Raw genomic sequence first — 20,114 nt, forward strand, 5'->3', positions numbered from 1 at the left:
ATAGTGAAACTGAAGTTGTGAGAACACAAATTAAAGACCAAGAATCATATTGAAAAGCAACAATAAAAGCACAAGCTTAAACAGAAAAAAAATGGCAAAACCAGGAGGCAAAAGTCATCCTGACTTAGACTGTAGTCTACGCTACAGATCATTCTATCAATGCAAATTCAACATTCTGTATTCCATTTAAAATCAAAAGCTACATCACATGTTATATTTACCCTTAAACAAATCAATATTCTGCTTTATATGACATACTTAAAAAAATGTATCTGCCCAAAACCTAATCAGGAATTAAAAGGAAATAAAAGAAATAATAGTCTTACTTTATTAGAGTTTTGGTAAGTTCATTCCCTTCGACACTCATGGAGCCACGGTAAGCTTGGTTAATTTTAGAGTCCTTGGAGTAAACATCCTCTTTTGAAAGACGCACGTACATCACTTCTAGCAGCTTGTAATACCCCATTTTCTTGGTGACTTGTGTATCAAAAGTATATTCATTGGACTGGAAACAAATAAGCAAAACCTCAGAAAGAGATTTCCTGGATCCTGCCCTTCCTAAGTAGCTCCACAGTTAGTGGAGTGAGTCTAGTTTCTACTAAACAGCTTTCAGCTCACTTCTACCTTTATAAAACAGCAAAAAGAGCTGCTGATAATAAAAGACTGACAGATTCTGCGTTCCTGTGCAATAGTTATTAAAATTACGTTGATCTGATCCGTATCAGGTGAGCTGTCTTAACTACAGTTGGCCTAAGTCATTATAGTGATATTGGAGTAAAATAAGCAAAATACCCAGCAGCAGCTCAGACTCATGACAGGCATAAGCAAAACACACAAACCTGTCACCATACTGGGTGTCATTCACGAGTTTCTTCATGGACCTCACTTTGGTGCCAATGTTTACAGCAAAAGCAGCATGGTGGGGGTGACTATGTAAGTCTTGGGTTTAGCTTTTTGTTTTCAATAACTATTACTACATTTGGATCATTTTAGTATCTTGTTTGTCCTGATGCCTTTAAACAGCCGCATCAGCAAAACCACAGGAGTCAAGAACTACATCAAGAGCAGAGACTTCCACTGACAATGAAATCATTGCATGTAACTATACTCTAAATTGGAGGACAGGCTGTAAATAGAGAAAGGAAGATCTGTGCTCCTAACCTCTTGCTGAAAGACCTTTGCAACAATTAGAAGATGTATTTCTTTCTCTACAAGTCAGGCACCTAATTTAAGAGCTTCCATTATGGAGGTCAAATCTCTCTCTCCTACAATGTAATAACAGGGTACAATTTCATAAAGTTTTTATATTTCCAAGTTAGAACGGGGTTTTGCTTTTGACAGAACTTCAGAGAGAGAGAGAGAGAGAGAGAGAGAGAGATAACATTCCAACTTCAGTTTTTATTCACCGTAGATATGTGAACATATACATTAACTTCATAGGAACAGTGTGTTGGGGAACAAAGAAAAGTTTCTCAATAATGGTCAAACTATGTAATTGGCACAGTAAACTGCTGCTCCAAGATACAGAAGATGGGAAAGCAAATGGTTTCAATCAGTGTTTCACTCAAAGTTAAGCAAACTGTACAGACCAACACCGACATTTTATTAGTCCTTCCCCAATCCTAAAAAAAAAAAAAAAAAAAAAAAAAAAAAAGTAATTCATACCTTTGTAAACCTGGAATTCAGCATATCCATAGCCTGCACTATAATCCTGCTGAAGAATTCCCTCAGTGCATCCAAGCTGCAGTGCCATACGAGAGTGAGGAGGGAGCGATCCATAAATGCTTGACGAGTAGTGTTTGAAAGAAGGTCTTCACTCTGGAACATTTTGTGAACAGTGTCCAACAGCATCACTTGCTTGTCAGTGGTGCTCCTAAATAAGATGGAAATCTCAAGATGAAAATTCTTTTACCAGACTTGTGTCTTAAATCCCCGTGACATTTCAAATGTTTATTGTCTGCATTCATACCCTCTTGGGTTATCATCCTACAAGACATGCAAGATCAGGTTGAACTGCCACTTATTGTGGAGCTCTCCAAAGAAAATCTCAGCTTCTTACTCTGCAACAGAGGTAAACTTGTTCATATACCTTTGTTAGTTTAATCCAAAAGCAATCATAAGCTTTCTCAGTTCCTTTTCACCGAACAACCTAAAAAACCATAAAATTATCTGGTACACGTGAAGGATGGAGACAAACAAGAAGGAAAAAAAGGAGGACACTTCACTGTTACCCTTCTGTGGCCTATCATGTGTTCTGCTACCAGATCAACTGTTGTTCTGAATAACTTTATAAAAGCTAAAATTTCAAAAATGGGATTTGGGCATAAGGTAAAATGACTTTGTCCAGGAAACTACATGCTCCAAAATAGTCACTACTTAATAGCCCGTCATGAATCGGAATGTTTGGTTTGGAAGAGACTAATTGTGTCTATAATTTAGCAGCCTGGAAACATTTAATTAAATAAATGTGCTGTTGTATTTTCACAGTGGTTGAACATAGTAATTCTCTGTCAGTGTAAGTGCTATCAACTTAAGTGATCATGTGGTTATATAGGGGTAGCAAATATAGGTATCACAATTACTGTCTGCAACTGAATTCTGTCAGAACAAGCTAATACAGAAGGCTTTACAAGATTTGCCCAGGTATTGCAAGTGTCATCTGGAAGTTGGTGCCACTTGTTCACACTTCAGAGATATTTTGGAAATGTGAAGACAAAAGCAAAATCTGAATTAAAGCTATTATGTTAAACTTTATGGTGTAAATCATCACTATTACAAGGACAACATAATAGAGGAAGCACATTTGCTTCAGCAAAAATTCAACAATGAGAACAGCAGCAAAATCCAACAGACTAAACTCACCTTCTGGAAATTCTTTTGAAGCTGGCTTGAAATAAGTCCTCCATGAAGTGTCTGTGATCCCTGCAGAGGACTTCTGTCATCAACTGCAGTAACGTTGGACTCTGAGACAATTCTAAGGCATCTAAAAACTGAAAAAGAAGTAATGCATAACATAAGGAGCCACACTGGATCAAATAAATTCAATCTAATTATATAATTATTTTTCAATACTGATGAGAAGCAGATGAACAGAAGGTTATTTTTATTTAATGTGTATCTGCACATTAAACTTCTGGATAAAGACATAACTCAGAAACAGAAAAGCTAATTTCCTTATGTGAACTGAGAGTCTCTCTAATTCCAGATCTTGTAAAACATTGTTTCGAGACATAATTCTAGACAAACATATGTATTTGTTAACCATACTGACCTTCTTAGTGCAGTCTACATAGTTATTGTGCTTCAAGGTTCCTTTGGGAAACTCATCAGACCTCATGGGAAAATTGGAAGCTACAAGTTGATCAAGAGCATTCTTAAGGTCGTTAAGTTTTTCTCCAGTCAAATTAGTGAAGAACGGGAGAATTATAATTGCTTGGCCCTGAAGAAAAAAAAAATAAATAATGAAGTTTCACACCAAAAAAAAAAAAAAATTCTCTAACTATGAAGTAAACTGAACAGGACCACGAAACAGCAGCAGTGGCTGCGCTTACTGACTCAATGGCTCAGGGTACTGACAAAGATAGGTTATGTAGCTGCTCATCTTTCAGGTGCTAGTTCAGAAAACAGCTTTGGTCACTGCTGAGTGAGAGTTAGAAGCTAATTAGTACCTCATGGCTCACAGGGCTAGGGATAAGACCTCATTGTTCTTTTAGCAAGCTTTTTAATCTTCTAGTCCAAACCTTATGCTCCAGCATCTTTTATAACTTCCACTCTCCACATGCAGTCCTTTACCTCCCTCTCCTGACCAAAACACATACAGCAGTTAATCCAGTAGTACTGGTCTCATACTTGAGGACACGGACATTAAAATCATGGCAGATGTTCGTAATTTGACCTGGAATGCCACTCCTTGCTAAAAGTCTGATTAGCTGTCACTTCTCAAATGAGCCCTTTAGAGTTGTAAACAACTTGCAACTGACAGCCATTTTTTTCCCGCCAAAATTACATGCCTTTCATCTGAGCAAGAAAAAAAATAAAAAGCACCTAAACCCAAAACATGACATCTGTGATACTGCCTTCTGTCTGGAGAACAAAAAGGATGTTTCACAATTTTTAGGATGTTGAACAGTAGAATACAAACCAGGAGTGGTGTCCGTGTGACTGTGCAAATTAAGGTAACATTTAAAACCAATAACAAGGAATTTCATGAACAGCTAATATTCTGATCTGGAGAAGGTGGAGAAGCCACTGAAGTGGGCAATTTACCTTAAGATTTAAGCCTAAATTCTGATCAATAAGCAGACTGGTGTAGGTATTAAAAACAGCTGTAAATGCTTCATGATTGGTATTGAAAGAAACTGAAGAGTCAATCTGGAATGACAGAAGAAGTAAAAAAATCAGGATTTTTTTTTTCTTTTTTTAAAACTAGTCAAAGAGATCATTGTACTAATGAACAATGAAAACCCCATGAGCTATAGAATTGTTTATTTCCAAAAATACACTGAATTAACAGAAAGCACATACATAGTGATTTTGGTTTTAAAAGGACTGTCAAAAAGAATTCTAAAAGCTCCTACACAGAACAAACAAAATCATAATGTTGGATACTTTCCAGTTCAAAAAAAACCGATTGAGCTCCCTCTCAAAGCCAGATTTCCTACTGGTCACTTCACTGCCAGATAATACAGCACTAAGCAACACAGCTCACATTCTGTGTCCTAATAGATACCTTTAAAACAACTCAAGTTTAAAATAATTCATTATAAAAAAGAAAAAAAAAAAATCTCAGTAACTGATCTACGGGTATTTTTGTGTATAGCTACTTTTACAAGTTCCTAAAAATCCTCAATAGGATAAGTATATACATTATGTTTTCAAAACAGAGAAAGAAAAAGAAAAGAAAAAAAAAAGACCAAACCCCCAATGTAACAAAAATTAAAGGTGTTCAAAACGAAGATCCTTCTGCAGTCTGTTGATATGGGTAGAACTCCTCCATTGTGACTTTCTGGATGTCAATACGACAAAGAATGTTATGAGAGACTGCTCAGTTTCAAAATTTACTCTCTGCACTTGTACCAATACTCCAGGAGGAAAAGAGGAATTAAAACATAACAGCAGTTTAAAAAAAAAAAAAAAAAAAAAAAAAAAAAGGAAGAGGGGGAGATGAGGAAAATCTAGTCATTTCTGCCTATCCAAAGATTTTTTGTACTTGCAAATAAAAAAAAAATAAAATTCAGATTCTGATATTCTCCTTTTGTCCCTCCCTGAACATAAAACATTAGAATGAAGTAGCAAGAAACAATTCCCACAGAATTAGAAAAGTTACCCGGATTTTATAAAGCCACACATACCTGCAGAACTTTTGCCAGCAGGGTCAACACTGCCATTTTGCTCTCGGGAGCTGCACCTTTGGCCCACCAGCTGTCAAGTTTGTCCCAGTTTCTTAGCACAGCTGTGACCAGTTTCACTCCTTGCTGCTTGCGTACAGCACGCTCCCTAAAACTCTGATCTAACATGCCGTTCAAAATGCTGCCAACCTGGAAGGAAAAACGACAGGGAGATTCTTGCACCCCAAACGAAAGGATGATAGGATCTCTTCACTGGTATGAGCCATCATTAAAAAAGCATCTCGTAGCAATGCTAGATTTAAATCTCAAAGGGATTCAGAAGTCTCTCTGCAGGAAATCAAAAGCACACACTTTTCCAAAGAGACTTTATCCCATTGACTCCTGTTTCATTCAGAGTACAATGCAGCAACTCCTTCCCACACCTTTTGTGTCAATATGGAGAAATAAATGACAATCAAGAATAACTCTAAAGATCAATACTTGAAAATTTTAGTTAGTGTGAAGCTGAGAAATAGGAGCAATAGCACATATGCTAACTTATTTGCATACACTTTGAAAAGAAAAACAAACCACGGCATACTGGATGTGAACCAAGTATGCTTCCATCTCTTTTCTTCAAGAACTAATGGTCACTGACTTCCCAATCTGAATTCTGCATTCTCCTCTCAAATAGTTAGCAACAACCTAATAAATTGGATTAATGTTATCAATCTTGTGACTTCACCAAATTTGTGTGGGTACAGTAAAATAAACCTTATTTTTTTCTTCTTGTACATCACAAATGCATAAAACTAAAGAAGAGGTATCTTACCCAATATAATCTAGTGATACATTCCTGTTTTAAAACCAGGCAAAGAAAAACGGCAGACAACAGAAAAGTGTTTATTTGAACCAATCTGGCTATTTACCTTAATTAAATTAAGGAAGTGAAGACTTTTAACACCATTGCCACATGTAGCCAGTGTAAATTAGCAGCCTGTCATTTATCATAGACACTCTAAAGTAAATCTGTTGTGGCATGCTCTGCACAGGAAACACTACAAAGTCATCACAAGAATCAGCCTTCTAAAACATATCTATCTATCTATCTGTCTCACTATAATCAAATTAAACAAGTTCTGGTATCACAAATAATTATGTTCCTAGCGTTTTAAAATGGTACTTTTAAAGGAAGTTACTAAAGGAAGTAACACCTTTAAACATAACATCTTGGATTAAAAAAGATCCAATTATTTTTAAAAGGATGATCTACTTTCCTGAGCATCTTTTTAAGCAAAAGGGAAGGTGGACTTTTGATTTTTCTTTTTGACCCTTCTGTTTGTCAGAAACCCTGAAAGAAGGCTTCTCAATTATAACACGTTTCCTCGAAGGACCTAAAGGTGAGCTCTACATTAGTAAGGAGTGAGAACCCACAAGATGAAAATCTGTTGAGCAAAACAAGTGGTGCTGAGACTGAGTACAGGACAGCTACCCTGTATTTATTTCAGGTCACAGGGGCTGCGTGTGTATGTCTCTCTTTTTAACGCTTTGATCTAGCTCTACTCTAATCTTGTGGACTAAATGCCCATTAGGGGTTGGAGTTTATTTTCCAGTTTAGTTTTACCCAAAACACATCCAGGCCACGTGCTCTGGGATCACTCTGCAATGAAAATCACAGCACAGTAAATGGGAACAATCAGACTTGCTTTGAAAGGACATTCTTGATCTGAAGTGCTGTACAAAAAAAGTCCTGAAATTCATAGGATTCAGGATAGTTAATAGGTAAGCACTTCCCACTCAGCTTGGCATGAGGCAGACAGCCTAAGTTATGTCAGCTTGATCATAAAGGTAGCGCCAGCAGGCTGTGATAAAACAACCCCAAAAATTCTATCAACGCAATGCTGTCTGAAGTGCAACCAAATGCACTTTTTCCCCACCACACACTCAGTCACATCCACCTGTAACAACAAAAGAAGTATTACTTCTAACACTCCCCTTTCACTTTGTCCTTTTAAAGGAGTCAAATACCATTTGGGGATGGCTGACGGATGATTCCATAAGTTGGACTATGATCACATCCAGGTTTTTCAGCAGCTGTTGATTGATGGTTTCTGAGAACAGGCTGTAGAAATACTGTCCATGAGAGAAAGCGATGAGGTTCCTCTGGGATGCTCCTGACAGTGGCACAGATAACACTACTGTGTTCAACAGCAGACTTACTAGCTCCTCGCACTGTGAAAATTAAGGTATAGAGACAGAGTTACCTCAAGCACATTAAATGTCACTCATTTCTTAGAAAAGCGCATGAGTTCTTTAAAGCTCCCATCCCAAACTGGTTTTTGTTAACAGAAAGCACAAAAATAAAGCACAAACAGAATACTGAAACGCTTGTTATCTACAATTGTCACTCAGTTAAGCCAGAGAATCCTTACAGTTCCTGTGCAGGAGTAAAACATCAGCCTCTTTACCCAAAATATGGGTAGAAGGCTACTGATGATGAGTATTAAACAATAATTGAGTATTAAAACTGGAGAACCGTACCCTACCTGGTCATCAATAGCGAAGGCTAGCTGCAGGAGTCTCTCAGCTAATCGCTTACTGCTGACGTTTAACGATGGAAGAGACACCCTTTCACCCCCAGGTGCAATGCCCTTGTAAACAACTGAAAGAAGCTTAGAGCCAACTGAGAAGTGAGGCCTTTCATCCTATGGAAATAAATAAACAAACAAGGGACAATTAATATAAGATGAAAAAATAACAACATAAAGGGCTTCCAATCCATCTCTACAGCTAGTGAGAACACTCAGGTCATTTTCTATAAAGCAATGCAAATATACCACGACAAGACACCTTTCTGAGGAACAGGATTTTTAACAAGACAACCCTGTCATGTACAAAGCTCAGAACAAACTAATAGTAATTTGAAAGTCTTCAAAAGATTCTAATCCTCCCCCAGATTTTTTTTTCAGGTAACACTATTCCTACAGGAATAAACTGAAGAGCTTACTCAAAACCAGTGGGCCACAAAAGGTAAACCATGCAGGTGCTTGAATATCACTGTCCTACAAGCACAGCTCCAGTTTTCGTTTAGATGTGGAGGATGGATGGCAAACACCCCACAGAAATCAAGTATTTTGTTACTTGTTAAATATAGCCTTGCTCACCAGGAGACAAATTCTCAGTTCTTGTGGCTGTGGTCTAGTCTGTTCTCCTTCAATTGCCCAGAGTAAACCAGACATTTACTACAATCAGAAACTTAGTAGAGAGAAGTCAAGTAATATAGCCTAGACCCCCACACCCCAACTGCTCTCTACCCTGTTCTCCTGCCACTCAGACCCACTATATTCCTTTTCTAATTTCCCTCATCACTTGGAAAGATCTCTGTTTAAAAATTGTTGAAAAATGCCTCCTTTATAGGATAGCAAATCCTGATTTTGTGAGCTTTCAGTCTTGTGAAGCTCACTAAAAGGAAGTTTTAGGTAGATTCTGGTTGGCTCCAGGACCTGGAAAGTGTAGAAAGACAGACACAGTTATGAAGATCGTTCAAACCCTCAGCATTGTGCTACTCAGATTTGCAGAATAAACGTAAAACGTTTATTTCTGATCCCATTCACCACCAGCTCTTCACTGTTGCTCTCATTTTACACAACTTCTTCATCTGATTTGTTCTCTGTTTTCATACTGGCCTTTTACACAGGTAAAGCTCTTTGCTGTATAAAAATATTCACCATTATTTTCTGGAAAAAGAATTACCTGATCGTGAAGAACAGAACGAAGCAGGCCAGCTTTCTGGAGTTGCTTGCAGGCAGAAAGGACAGCACTAAACTTAACTTGATCAAAACGTGCATCTGAATTAAACAGATCAACCGAACAAAGGTCCTCAAGGCTAAGGAGAAAAGAGAAGCAGTAACATCACCTTGGTGGGGAGCTCCATGTGCAACCCTACACAACATTGTTCACTTTCCATTTTTCATGGTGAGTGGCATTTGTTCTGGAGTCATGCTTACCAGAATGCCCCTACTGACCTCTGTGGTGTGATTCGTTTCTTTATGCACAGTTTCAAAGACTCCTTGTAGGGAGATTTCATCAAAGCTTTCATGAGTCTTACTGAGATATCTGGGAGATTTTTCATGACTTGCACATCAGCCGTGTTGAAGCCTATGTGTGATGGATCACACACTGTCACCACCAGAAGCTCTATAAGGCTTGCATTAAGCAGTTCCTTCTCCAGTAGCTAGACAGAATAAAACATTAAATAAAAGCTTCGTTTAAAAATTCATTTAGACTTCTGTATTTTATTCTTCATAACTTAATGATCAGTCCTTCTATCTAAAATGAAACCAAACCTGGAACAGTAACTTTTCTCACTAAGTGACATTTTCTTTCTCTATGAAATGTCCGACTTTCCATCCTGCTAATACACAGAAATTATCTATAAAAATATACATAGACATATGCTATCTCATCAAACTGCACGTAAGATCTTTTAGGTCCACATAGGCCTGTTTCAGTCTTGATCATACACCTGCAATCACCTTGGAATCCAGATGCACACCTCTGTGAACTCTAATAGAGGTTTACTGTTAACAGGAGACGGTCTCAGAACTAAACTCGGCAGTGTAAGTTTCATAAAAGATTCACAAGTACCATACTTTATATAGTTAAACAGAGTTTATATTGCATCAAAGCTAGGCAAATGGAGAGATCTGAACATCTACATTGAATTCAAGGAAGAATTGCCAAAATCAGCTGCTTAAAAGGCAGAAAGGCAATCACCTCCACACGTTTAAGGCCATCAGGAGTCATACAGGAAATCTTCATTGCAGGTACTCCAGAAGAATAAATCTCATAGTCAACATACAGGAATCTCACAGTCAATATACAACTGACATCTACAGGAAACACTAATTCCTCCAACCAAAACTGTATCACCCACTAAAATTCCACTGAGCAATATAATCCTTTTCACTTGCACGTGAAGACCAGAACAGTTTGTGACACTTAGTCATCAATTTGGATAAAACCACCACTAAAGACGATGTTCTCCAGTGAATTAACCTCACAATGGAAACACAAATCTTTAACTACATATAAAATCTGTATCTACCCACTACAGATTTCAGCGCCTACCTTCCAGAAATCCTGCTGGCATGTTTCCAAGATCATGGTGACAAACTCCATAATTCGGACAATAATGGTACACTTGCTGTAATTATACAGGTCTCTCTCATGTGGACTGAACAAGCTGCCTTTCGAACGGCAATCAAAGCACTGCTCTGCCGCGTGGATATCGCGCAAAGCGATCGTTTCAAGGAAGAACTGCACGGATTCCAAGAATGAGGATCTTTCATTCGCACCTAAGAAGAATCATACTAAGTTGAAATGATACAGCAGCTCTCAACTTTTAAATATATTATTTTATGTTTGGAAGAAAACAGTGAAACTGAGATAAACAGAAAGCCACCACACCTCACACCAGTGTTTTCTGGAAGTCCTACACTGGCTCCAAATATTAACGTTCTGGGCAGTGAAGGGTAGCTTTCTCCTTACTGATCACTACAAGCACTTACTAATGATGATGATTTAAGCATGTGTAATAAAATCTAAAATCCCTAATTTTGAATAATTTAGCCAACTGCATCCAGCAATGATCTTACAGTACTGTTTTAAACCAAGACAGAGATGACACTGACAGGCAGACTACATGGAACTTGTACAAGACTTCATGTATGAAGTAACTAAGCATCTGTACTATTGGTGATGAAAAGCATTTTGTTTATAGACTTGCATGAATAATTAAAAGAAAAACTTTTTGAGAGACCCAATGGCTACACAAGGTATTATTATGCACCTGATCAAAATTCAAACACAAGGCTTTTGGACCTGATGCAGCTGAAGCATTGGGAACTGAAAAAAAGGTAACATGTACTGGGCTTGAAGTGAAAAGAGGACTTCTTTCATTGCTTTCTGATAGCTCCCTCCAAACATTAATAAAGAGCAGGTAAACAGCTCTGGAAAGATTAAAAAAAAAAAAAAAAACAACAACAAAACCACCCACAAAAACCCCTCTATTGCCGCCCTCTGGGAAATCAGCCATACAGAATAATTTTTGAAGATGAGATAGAGTAAAAGAAGTTGCTGGTGAGTGGATGACTGAAAGACAGAAATGTAAAGTTATATTTCTAGGACTAAAAGGAAACACTTTAAGATACACTATTAACAAAGTACTTCTTCATCAAAAAACATCCAGTACAACAACAGTCATTGAAACCTGCGGGAGAGTTTATAAAATTCATCAATTCTACATTCAAGAAAAAAGTCCAAGTTAGGAACTTGGCTTGGACGGGCTTTGTGTAACAGACGTGAATGAACCTAATGCAACAGTTAATCACTCACCCAGTATTTCATGAGGTTTGATCATTCGCAGCTCAAAGAAGGTATTGTAGCAGTCCAGCGCTGCTAAGAACATATCCAGCCACCGCATGACAGTCTGTAAACTGAAGGGCTCCTGCATACCACGGAGAGTTGGCTGAGAAAGGATCCCAGATGGACTTCTGGCATCGCTGCCTCCTCCTTCAAATTTGTTAATGAGGAAAGAAACGTCTCGGTTTTTCAGAATATCAGCCAGCCAAGAAGATGGAGACTTGTTTCCTGATAAACACAGAAATAGAAATTCTTTAGGAAAAACACATTTCAAACTAGCAAGGAATTAGAGGCAAATAGACTTTGTGTTTTAAACTGGATCATCTAGCAGAGAAGGTGTTGGTTCTGGTCTAGCCTTGGTCATACTACTTAAACAACCCACAAGGAAGAGGCCAGTTTGTGAGACACCCCCACTAGTTCCCAGTCAAACACTGCCTTCATAGCTGGATACAGCAGCAGTTCTGGGCCTCTAAGTTCTCCTTCCTGGCTGGAAGGAAGTTTGCAATAAAACTCCCCTCTACGCCCACGAACATCCCACAAACCCTGAGGTTCTCACAGTATTTGATTTCCAATATGAGCAACTACTCAGTTTCTATTTAATAGCACTGAGGGACCAGACTTTTACCTCAAAAATAATTTTTCTTGTAAGTAATACTTTGCACACGCAGAAAACAGAGGGAAGGCATGCACAGCATTTAGGAAGGAAAGATAATAGGGCACTGTGACTTAAAATACCTGGTAATAAAGGAACAAATTCATAGAAGAGTTCCATGGCTTTATGTCGGCACTCCGTCTGAGGTCGTCCACACTGCACCAAGAGCCACATGACGACATCCAGAAGACACACTGACTTAGTAGCTGGAAATCCTCTGCACAAAAAATATGACGGATTAACAATCCTCTTGACATCTACCAGGAAGCCATAATCTTCCAGTTGAAAAAAAAAAAAAAAAAAAATCAAAACATTCCACAAGTGTTATGAATATCTATCTAGCCACAAGGAAGAGCTCTTCTACAAGCACATCTCGCACTGCTTTCCCTTCTCCTCACTCTGCTTTGCATCCCCAGAGCCCAGTCTCTGTGGCAACAATTTACAAAGCAGAACCAAGCCTCTTCCTTTCTCTTTGTAACGCTCAAGGAGACAAAAAAGGAGATGAAAGCTTAAATAAGCCCGCACACTTTTTCCTCACCCCTAATTAACCAGTCTCCTAACTTACCAAATGTCACACCAGTGAGCTAACTCTCAGACTCCACTCGCCTGCTTCTTTAGGATCACATGGTAACTCTGGCAAAAAGGGACCTCAGTAGGTCTCTAGTCCAACCTCCTGCTCAAAGCAGGGTCAGCTATGCCATCAGACATGGTGATGGAGCTTCATCCAGCCCGATACTGAATCCATTCTTGCTTCTTCCACCTTTTTTGCTACCCCTCTTCAAGCGCTGCTCATCCTGTCGCAGCTTGTCCTACTTCCTACAGCAATAAGAAAGACTTTGGAGGAGTTTCCTCCAAGTGCTGTGTATCACCGGTGCTAACGTTATTATAAACACTGATGTGAGCGAACTAAGCTTTTCTTTTCTGCCTGTCCTTGCCAGACTAAAGCAAGCTCACCACGCTGGAATAAAGAATGGTGATCATGATCCTCTAGTATCACATCCAGCATTTCCCACCAGTGGTTCAACAGACATATCAGATCTGCATCACAGGATGAACTCCTCATTCAGAATCCCAAGTGTTTAACAGAACTACATGCATCATTATTAAACTGTAAAATTAAAGAAAAAAAAAACAAATCCAAAAAAAGGCAAATTGCTGACCGTGGTACTCGCCGTTTCCCTTCCTTGTTCAGAGAAGGTGCTTTATGCTTGATTATGCGCTTCAGATGATTAATAGCATCACAACATTGTTGAGTGGTACCTGTTAGAAAGAGAGAATTGACATTTATAAATAAATGCTAGCAACTTGGTTAAATTAATTGAGGTATTAGCACTACGGAAACGGTGCAAGAGACTTACGCACAGGATAACGTTGACCAACTCCACTACTCTTTGCTTCTACCGTAAATTTTTCAAGGCCAAGGAACAAAACCATAAAACAGCAGACATGGCCTTAGCCAGCTCTGAGGCCTGCGATGTAACTGTGTATTTTACTTTCTGTGATCATGCTTAGAAGTACTGTAAAACTTTCTCACATGAGTATTTCTTCTGGAGCCACTTCTACCATACCCTGAACTGTTTTTCTGATAGAAAAAAAAGCTTTGTAACATCAGGTTTTGGCTTTCTGTTCTAATTACTATTAATTGATGAAAGTCAGAGCATGGGGGAAAAAAAAAAAAAAAAGAAAAAAGAAAAAAAAGGTTTGCTGAAAAATCATTAGCACTGTGGAAGACGTCATAGATTCTTCACGTAGCTACATACGGTTGCAGAGAATGCCAAGGCAACCAGGAAAGGGTATTACAAAACGGTGGAAATCTTTCACAGAATACATAGAAAAGTCAATTTTTGGAGCATTTTGTCTGTTATAAAAGAGTAGACTTCAAGATTCTTATCAAGCTACCTTTTTACACTAATTGCAAAACCAGGACTCAAATCAGAAGCACCACAAGCATTTTCAGTGTTACTGCAAAACTGTAAATCATTGTAAACATGAAAAGGTTCTTTCTCCTGGGCCTAAAATCTTCCACCTTTATATGTTGCAAGGAGTTGATACTTTTCCTACAGTTATAGCAGTTTTTCTTCTTTAATCCAAGATTCAACATGATGGCTTTTTTCTTCATTCCATAGTTAATGAATTATAGCTCACCTAATGATTTCTCATCTGTATGGGTTAAGGCCAGACTTTCCAGAAATACAACCAATGCTTCAAATACGAACTGCTCCACCAGAGAATTTTCTTCCCTTTAAAAATCAGGAATAAATTTAATAAGACACATGACTAGAAGAAGCACTAAGTGTGAAATTCTAATTAAAAAAAACAAATTAAAATACTGTTGAGATTAAAGCTGCACAAGATGTTTGCACAAAAAAACCCACATCTAAACCATTTTAAAAAACAGCAATGAAATTTGCTGACCACCTTTAAAAGGCATAAACAACTTCCCATAGACTTGTGATAGAAATTTAAATTTATATGCTCCCCACTTGCAGAACACCCAAACACAAAATGATAATTAAAAATTAATAAGCTGAGTAACTCAATTTTACAGCTGCTATATACATTAATAGAACGAGTGTCAGTGAATGCCTATTTGAGTTCTCCACTTAATTCTTTTTATCTCTTTGAACCTTTAGTCCAAGCTAGTTACTATTTCAAGCTCTGTTTGCTCACCGAAATTCTCTGTAGATGCTGTTAAAAGCAAGTGCTGCCCCCAGTCTCTTGAAAGCACTGGGATGAAGAGCAAGACTATACAACCGTTTAAAAAGAGACTTGGTGTTTGCTGGGCTTTTCTCCTGCTGCCTCGGTGTGGTCTGCTTAATAGACCATTTCAAAAATTCCTGTACGCACTGACCACAGAAATCTCTCAAAGTGCTGTCAACCGGATCCACTATGCCACTCTGAAATTACACAAGATTATTTCATTACAAGAATGAAAAAAACCCCACCCCGCTATTGTCATAGTGCAGCATTAGAGCAGCTTATTTACATGGTATTATTTGTAAGTTAAAAAACTGTACTCACAGTTTCCCAGAAATTACAACGCTTCAAAATCACTACTGTCCAAGGGAAAGGCAGCATTTCCAGCCCTCACAGCACCGGATTAGGCCTCAAAGATCTGGATTTCTACTCCTGTCTCAGCTACCGGTTTAGGAGTCTTGTCTAAATCACTTCATTTTCTGCTGGGCCAGTTACCTCTGCTTGAGAAGTGGTGTGACAACCCTGGCTTTCATTTACAAAAAGTACTGCAAAACCCCCTGACCCAGCTTGCCTCCATCCTTCAGCTCAGTGCAAAAGCCCCTTCTACGTTTAAAGCTTTTGCACCTGCTCAAAGCAAAGAAACTGAAGAGGAAAAGTTAAGCACACATCAAAACAAACTTTCCTTAGAGGCGGGTGTGGATGTATTTTAGGAGTTTCTTGTATACACTGATGACAAAAAGAGCGTTTCATTACTCCTATAAAGACTCCAAAGATGCTACACCTGCATTTTAAGAATGCCAAAGAAAGAAGAGAAATCTATCATCAAAATCTTGGTTAAGAAACATTAAATAGTCATTAAAAAAAAATAAAATGATAAACCGTCTTCCTTCTTTCAAACCACTAAGAAGCCATTATATCTGTTCATGTGTTCCTCGTTCTTTCAGTAGTAAAATAATGCTAGTTAAAATCAAAGTCACATGGCACAGAGAAAAAGAGAGAAGGAAGACTTATGACCTACCAAGATAGCTTCCAGGAAGGCCACTGTGTCTTGACTCTCAAATTTTTTGTTGTTGGTAAACCAGTGAATGAGTTGCATGACTAAAGGCTCATACAACTGTCTTGTTACCTGCAAAGAGCAAACATCGACTACATTTCTAGGATGAATATATTTCTATGCTATTTCGCTATTCAAAATATGCAAGAATAAAACCCAGTACTTCTCTGAAAAAGGGTCTATAAAATGAACAATCAGCTTCATATTACATTCCCATATCAAGAATCTAAAAAAAACCAAAACAGTCTGGTGAGCTGCTCTCTATTCAACTAGTCTCAAAAGATCTCCAAGTTTCCTTTCAGTAAGATCACCTGAGACAAAGAACATCGCATGCCACGGACTGATGTGCCAACATTCAGCCAGAGAAACATGGAAGTTTGTTTTCAAGCTGTATTTTGATCTAAAAATCTCTTAATCGTTACCATATACATTATTCTAACTTCCTGGATTTCAACAATTCTACCTGTAAGTTGACCTGATTGAACACTGTCATACTACTACATAAAGAACCATTAAATGTACTTATATATGTACATATACATAAATGTTTATAAAACAGCGTGTATGCCTGTGGGCATTGGTTTATTATTTACCCATGGTTTATGTTCAGCCATATGCCAGCAAAAGGGGTTTCATCTAAATTGGTAACACAGCTTCCTGTATATTTTAACAGAACACAAAGTCCCTTTGGTCTAAAACCAGAACCTGGATGCCAGGGTACAAACAGTGTGAAAAGGCACAAGACCTGTAATTTCAGCAAAGCTGAAGCTATGTGACCGTTCTGTTTCGTGTAAAGGAGGAGGAACACCTCAGATGTTCAGATGTTTGAATTAAATATTTCATCCTCAGCCATCAATGAGGCAGCTACAAAGTCTCTCCCAAATGCTCTTCTTGTGGATTGCAGCTTTGCACCGTTTCAATATTGAAATAACCAACCTCACCTCAAATTAACTTACTACAGAAAAATACCGAAATTAAATACAGCGATAAAGAGCAGCTACTACCACAAACTCTTTGAATGAAGCTTGAAACTTGAATCTTGAAACCCTCATGTATTTGTATACTCCGAGTTACTCTGAATTACACTCCCACACTGAAGTCTTTGAAAAGGCTTCCACCCACCCCTAAAATCCTGGAAAACTAACCCTGAAATAGAATTTCAGCTTACAAAATATATTACATTTAGGGGGGAAAAAAAGAAAAAAAAAGGCAAGGTCTCAGGATACCTTCCAACAGGATAACTTCTAAATAAAATTACAAATTAATCCCACCATTTAGAGGTATTTTAAACAAGCTAAAGCACTTACAAATGAATCTGTTTACCTGGTCTACATCACAAGCAAGACGAAGCAGCACTGGAAATATTCGCTTATGTAACTGATACATGGGTGGGGGACCCTCACGTCCTTCGGGCATCTGAGATGCTTTCCCCAACATATACGTGACTATGCTATGGAGCAGCTCACACGCGGCAACCTGAAATTTAAAAGTCCCTTTGGTTATGCATGCATTACTTTCTCACACAAGACAAAACTGTGGGCAGGAGAGAATGAACCACAAGAAAGGATGTACTCGAGAAATCACTCTGATCTATGCTAAATCACGGTTCCAGGAACAGATCACGTCCATGGAAATAATTTAAGCACATTTCAACTGATCTTCCTCCTAATGTTTTGGTCTCTATCGTGGGCAGTCGCTTTTCAGCTGGAGAAAATCCATCACTGTGTAAGTCACCCAGGATCATGTTTAAGGATATCTCTGTTCTGGACTCTCTTTGGGTGTCAACATCCCAACCCAGCCAAACATTTGTTTAAGTGCTCTGCTGGCCTGGGCCCACAGGGTCATAGGCTAGGCATGAAAAGGAGGCCAAACAACACTGAAGATCAACTAGTTTAAATTTTTTGGTTTTATGTTAAGTCTAACTCTCAAAGCACAACGCTGTCTGATAGAGCTTACAGCAACTTCTGCTCTTTAGTTTTTAAACAGAACAACGTCATCATGAACAAGCACCAAAGCAGCACACTGCTACCTATGAATTAATTAAAACAGCTCTTTCTCAACAAGGAAGACATTATTTTATGCAGTATTTATCAACTAGCATAAAAAAGGTGCAGGAAAAACATCAGTACTTTTGTTTGTCTGTCACTTGCAGAAAGAGCCAGTTCAGTCACACGAGGCAAGAATAAATCCAAGTAGATGACAGGCTTCATATCTGCAAACGGCACAGCAAAGCTCAGACGCTTCTCAGTGTCCCAGGATACACATTTCTTCATCATCTCTTCTGCAGAGGTAGCTAATGCATTTGCAAAAGATCAAAACAAAAAATAAGCTTTATATAATACACACAGAGCAAGTATTTCCATAGCTCGGTCAAAAGATCTGTAACCTTCCAGCTTCAGTTAGATCTCCATACGATGTTAATGCTTCAGAAATTACTGGAAGTTGCAAGCACCAGAAGTATGTTAGAAGGTTGGTTTTATTTGCACATCCAAACAGATGTTTTGCCACCACATGGAAAAAATAACTGCAGCCATCATTTCAGGAGACAGTTGCAGCAGCCTCCAGCTTCAATACAGGTAAGTTTGGAGACAAACTTACTCACAGACTGAACAGAGAAGAAAAGAGAACGGTTTTTTTTCGAGGAGGCACTGAAGTGGAGCCCTACTACTTGGACATACTAAAGGCCTGGTGCACCTTAAACTCACAAGCGAAGAAGTGAGCTTGCCAAGACTTACACAACTCACAGGCTGCAGTTCTGAAAAACTGGATTAAATGAGAATTGTAGTAAAAAGGTGGAAACAAGTACTAAAGAGTTACAAACCGGGGCAAAAAGTTTTGCAGCCAGAGGGTGAAGGCTGGAATAAATAAAGCCACACACTCAGATGTATGTATTTTTTTGCCTTTAACTGAAGTTTTCTACACACTTTCTGCATTCCATAGCAAGTTAGTGAATACTTTGCTCTCCTAAACTCCAGAATTGAATAAAAGCAACTTTGTTTAAACAAGAGCAACAAGAAACAGCTTTCCTTGAAAAGCTCAAGCATTCTTATAAAGTCATGTTGAGAACTCACTGAAATCTACTGTCAAGAGACACAGCAGAGGCACGTAAATATTTTTATTTACACTGCCAGGGCACTCACCTGTAATTAAGTTGTGGTTGATCTGCCCTCCCAAAGATCCAAGAAGGCGTGCCACTCTAGTCCTCACTGCTTCCAAGGAGGGGCTATCATCCTAAATAATTCAACAGATTTATATTAGTGAAGGAAGAGTAACTTCCATATAGAAGTAACTTGGTTTATATAGTAAATGAAGGGTTTACGGCTCTTATTAACACATAGATGAAGAAGGTAAAAACAAGAATCTGTGGCAAAAACCACCACATCAGACAAGAACAACAGTTTTAGTTCAATAAGCAGAAGGGAGCAAGACTGGGAAACATTTTCATCACGTTTTGTGGGCTTTCAATTGCCATTTCTCAAATAAAGTTAAAATTTTATCATCACAGACAACACATACCTACAGAACAACAAAAAGCAGAAAGAAATCTGAAGTAAAAATTACCCTTTTCATATGCTTTAATCCCAGAACTTACAAGTTTAGATCCTGTATCTATAGTAGACAACCAATTTTCATAAGCAGCCTGTATGGGATGTCAAATTTACTCACTTTGTTTAAAGACCACTAGGTTGGAAAGACTTCATGTATAACATATAACTAGTAGTTTCACGCCTAAAAAAGGCTCATTTCAAGTTAGTTTGCGCACTGGAATATACAAATAAAACTACACTTATTCTGAGCTACTTGAGAATCCACTTGTCAAAATGATACATATGTTTGACTTCTAGGACTGAACCTATCCACAAGATAATTAAAACAAAACCAGTAACACATTCAGAAAATGGTCTTCGCACACTGCACCACTGCTAAGCTGGGACCTGATTTGAGGTGGCAGGAGTTAAAT

The 20,114-nt window shown here is 38.3% G+C and overlaps 1 protein-coding gene across 5 annotated transcripts in view; it reads right to left on the reverse strand.

Annotated features, from left to right (window-relative positions):
• PRKDC (protein kinase, DNA-activated, catalytic subunit) overlaps positions 1–20,114 on the reverse strand; it is an 81,251-nt gene that overhangs the window by 43,704 nt on the left and 17,433 nt on the right. For all 5 annotated transcript variants that reach the window (XM_086472694.1, XM_086472693.1, XM_086472696.1 and 2 more), the window contains 20 exons: positions 19,294–19,384; positions 18,283–18,446; positions 17,477–17,629; positions 16,118–16,225; positions 15,073–15,299; positions 14,548–14,642; positions 13,563–13,662; positions 12,486–12,619; positions 11,724–11,978; positions 10,458–10,684; positions 9,353–9,561; positions 9,081–9,213; positions 7,874–8,032; positions 7,356–7,559; positions 5,352–5,537; positions 4,267–4,371; positions 3,272–3,439; positions 2,863–2,990; positions 1,666–1,873; positions 327–505 (listed from right to left, as the gene is read on the reverse strand). In XM_086472694.1, coding sequence (XP_086328820.1) covers positions 327–505; positions 1,666–1,873; positions 2,863–2,990; positions 3,272–3,439; positions 4,267–4,371; positions 5,352–5,537; positions 7,356–7,559; positions 7,874–8,032; positions 9,081–9,213; positions 9,353–9,561; positions 10,458–10,684; positions 11,724–11,978; positions 12,486–12,619; positions 13,563–13,662; positions 14,548–14,642; positions 15,073–15,299; positions 16,118–16,225; positions 17,477–17,629; positions 18,283–18,446; positions 19,294–19,384 — 3,233 coding nt within the window. The remainder of the gene's footprint in view (positions 1–326; positions 506–1,665; positions 1,874–2,862; positions 2,991–3,271; positions 3,440–4,266; positions 4,372–5,351; positions 5,538–7,355; positions 7,560–7,873; positions 8,033–9,080; positions 9,214–9,352; positions 9,562–10,457; positions 10,685–11,723; positions 11,979–12,485; positions 12,620–13,562; positions 13,663–14,547; positions 14,643–15,072; positions 15,300–16,117; positions 16,226–17,476; positions 17,630–18,282; positions 18,447–19,293; positions 19,385–20,114) is intronic.

This window comes from Leptosomus discolor, chromosome 13 (assembly GCF_034619465.1).
Source record: "Leptosomus discolor isolate bLepDis1 chromosome 13, bLepDis1.hap2, whole genome shotgun sequence".
Lineage (NCBI taxonomy): Eukaryota > Metazoa > Chordata > Aves > Leptosomiformes > Leptosomidae > Leptosomus > Leptosomus discolor.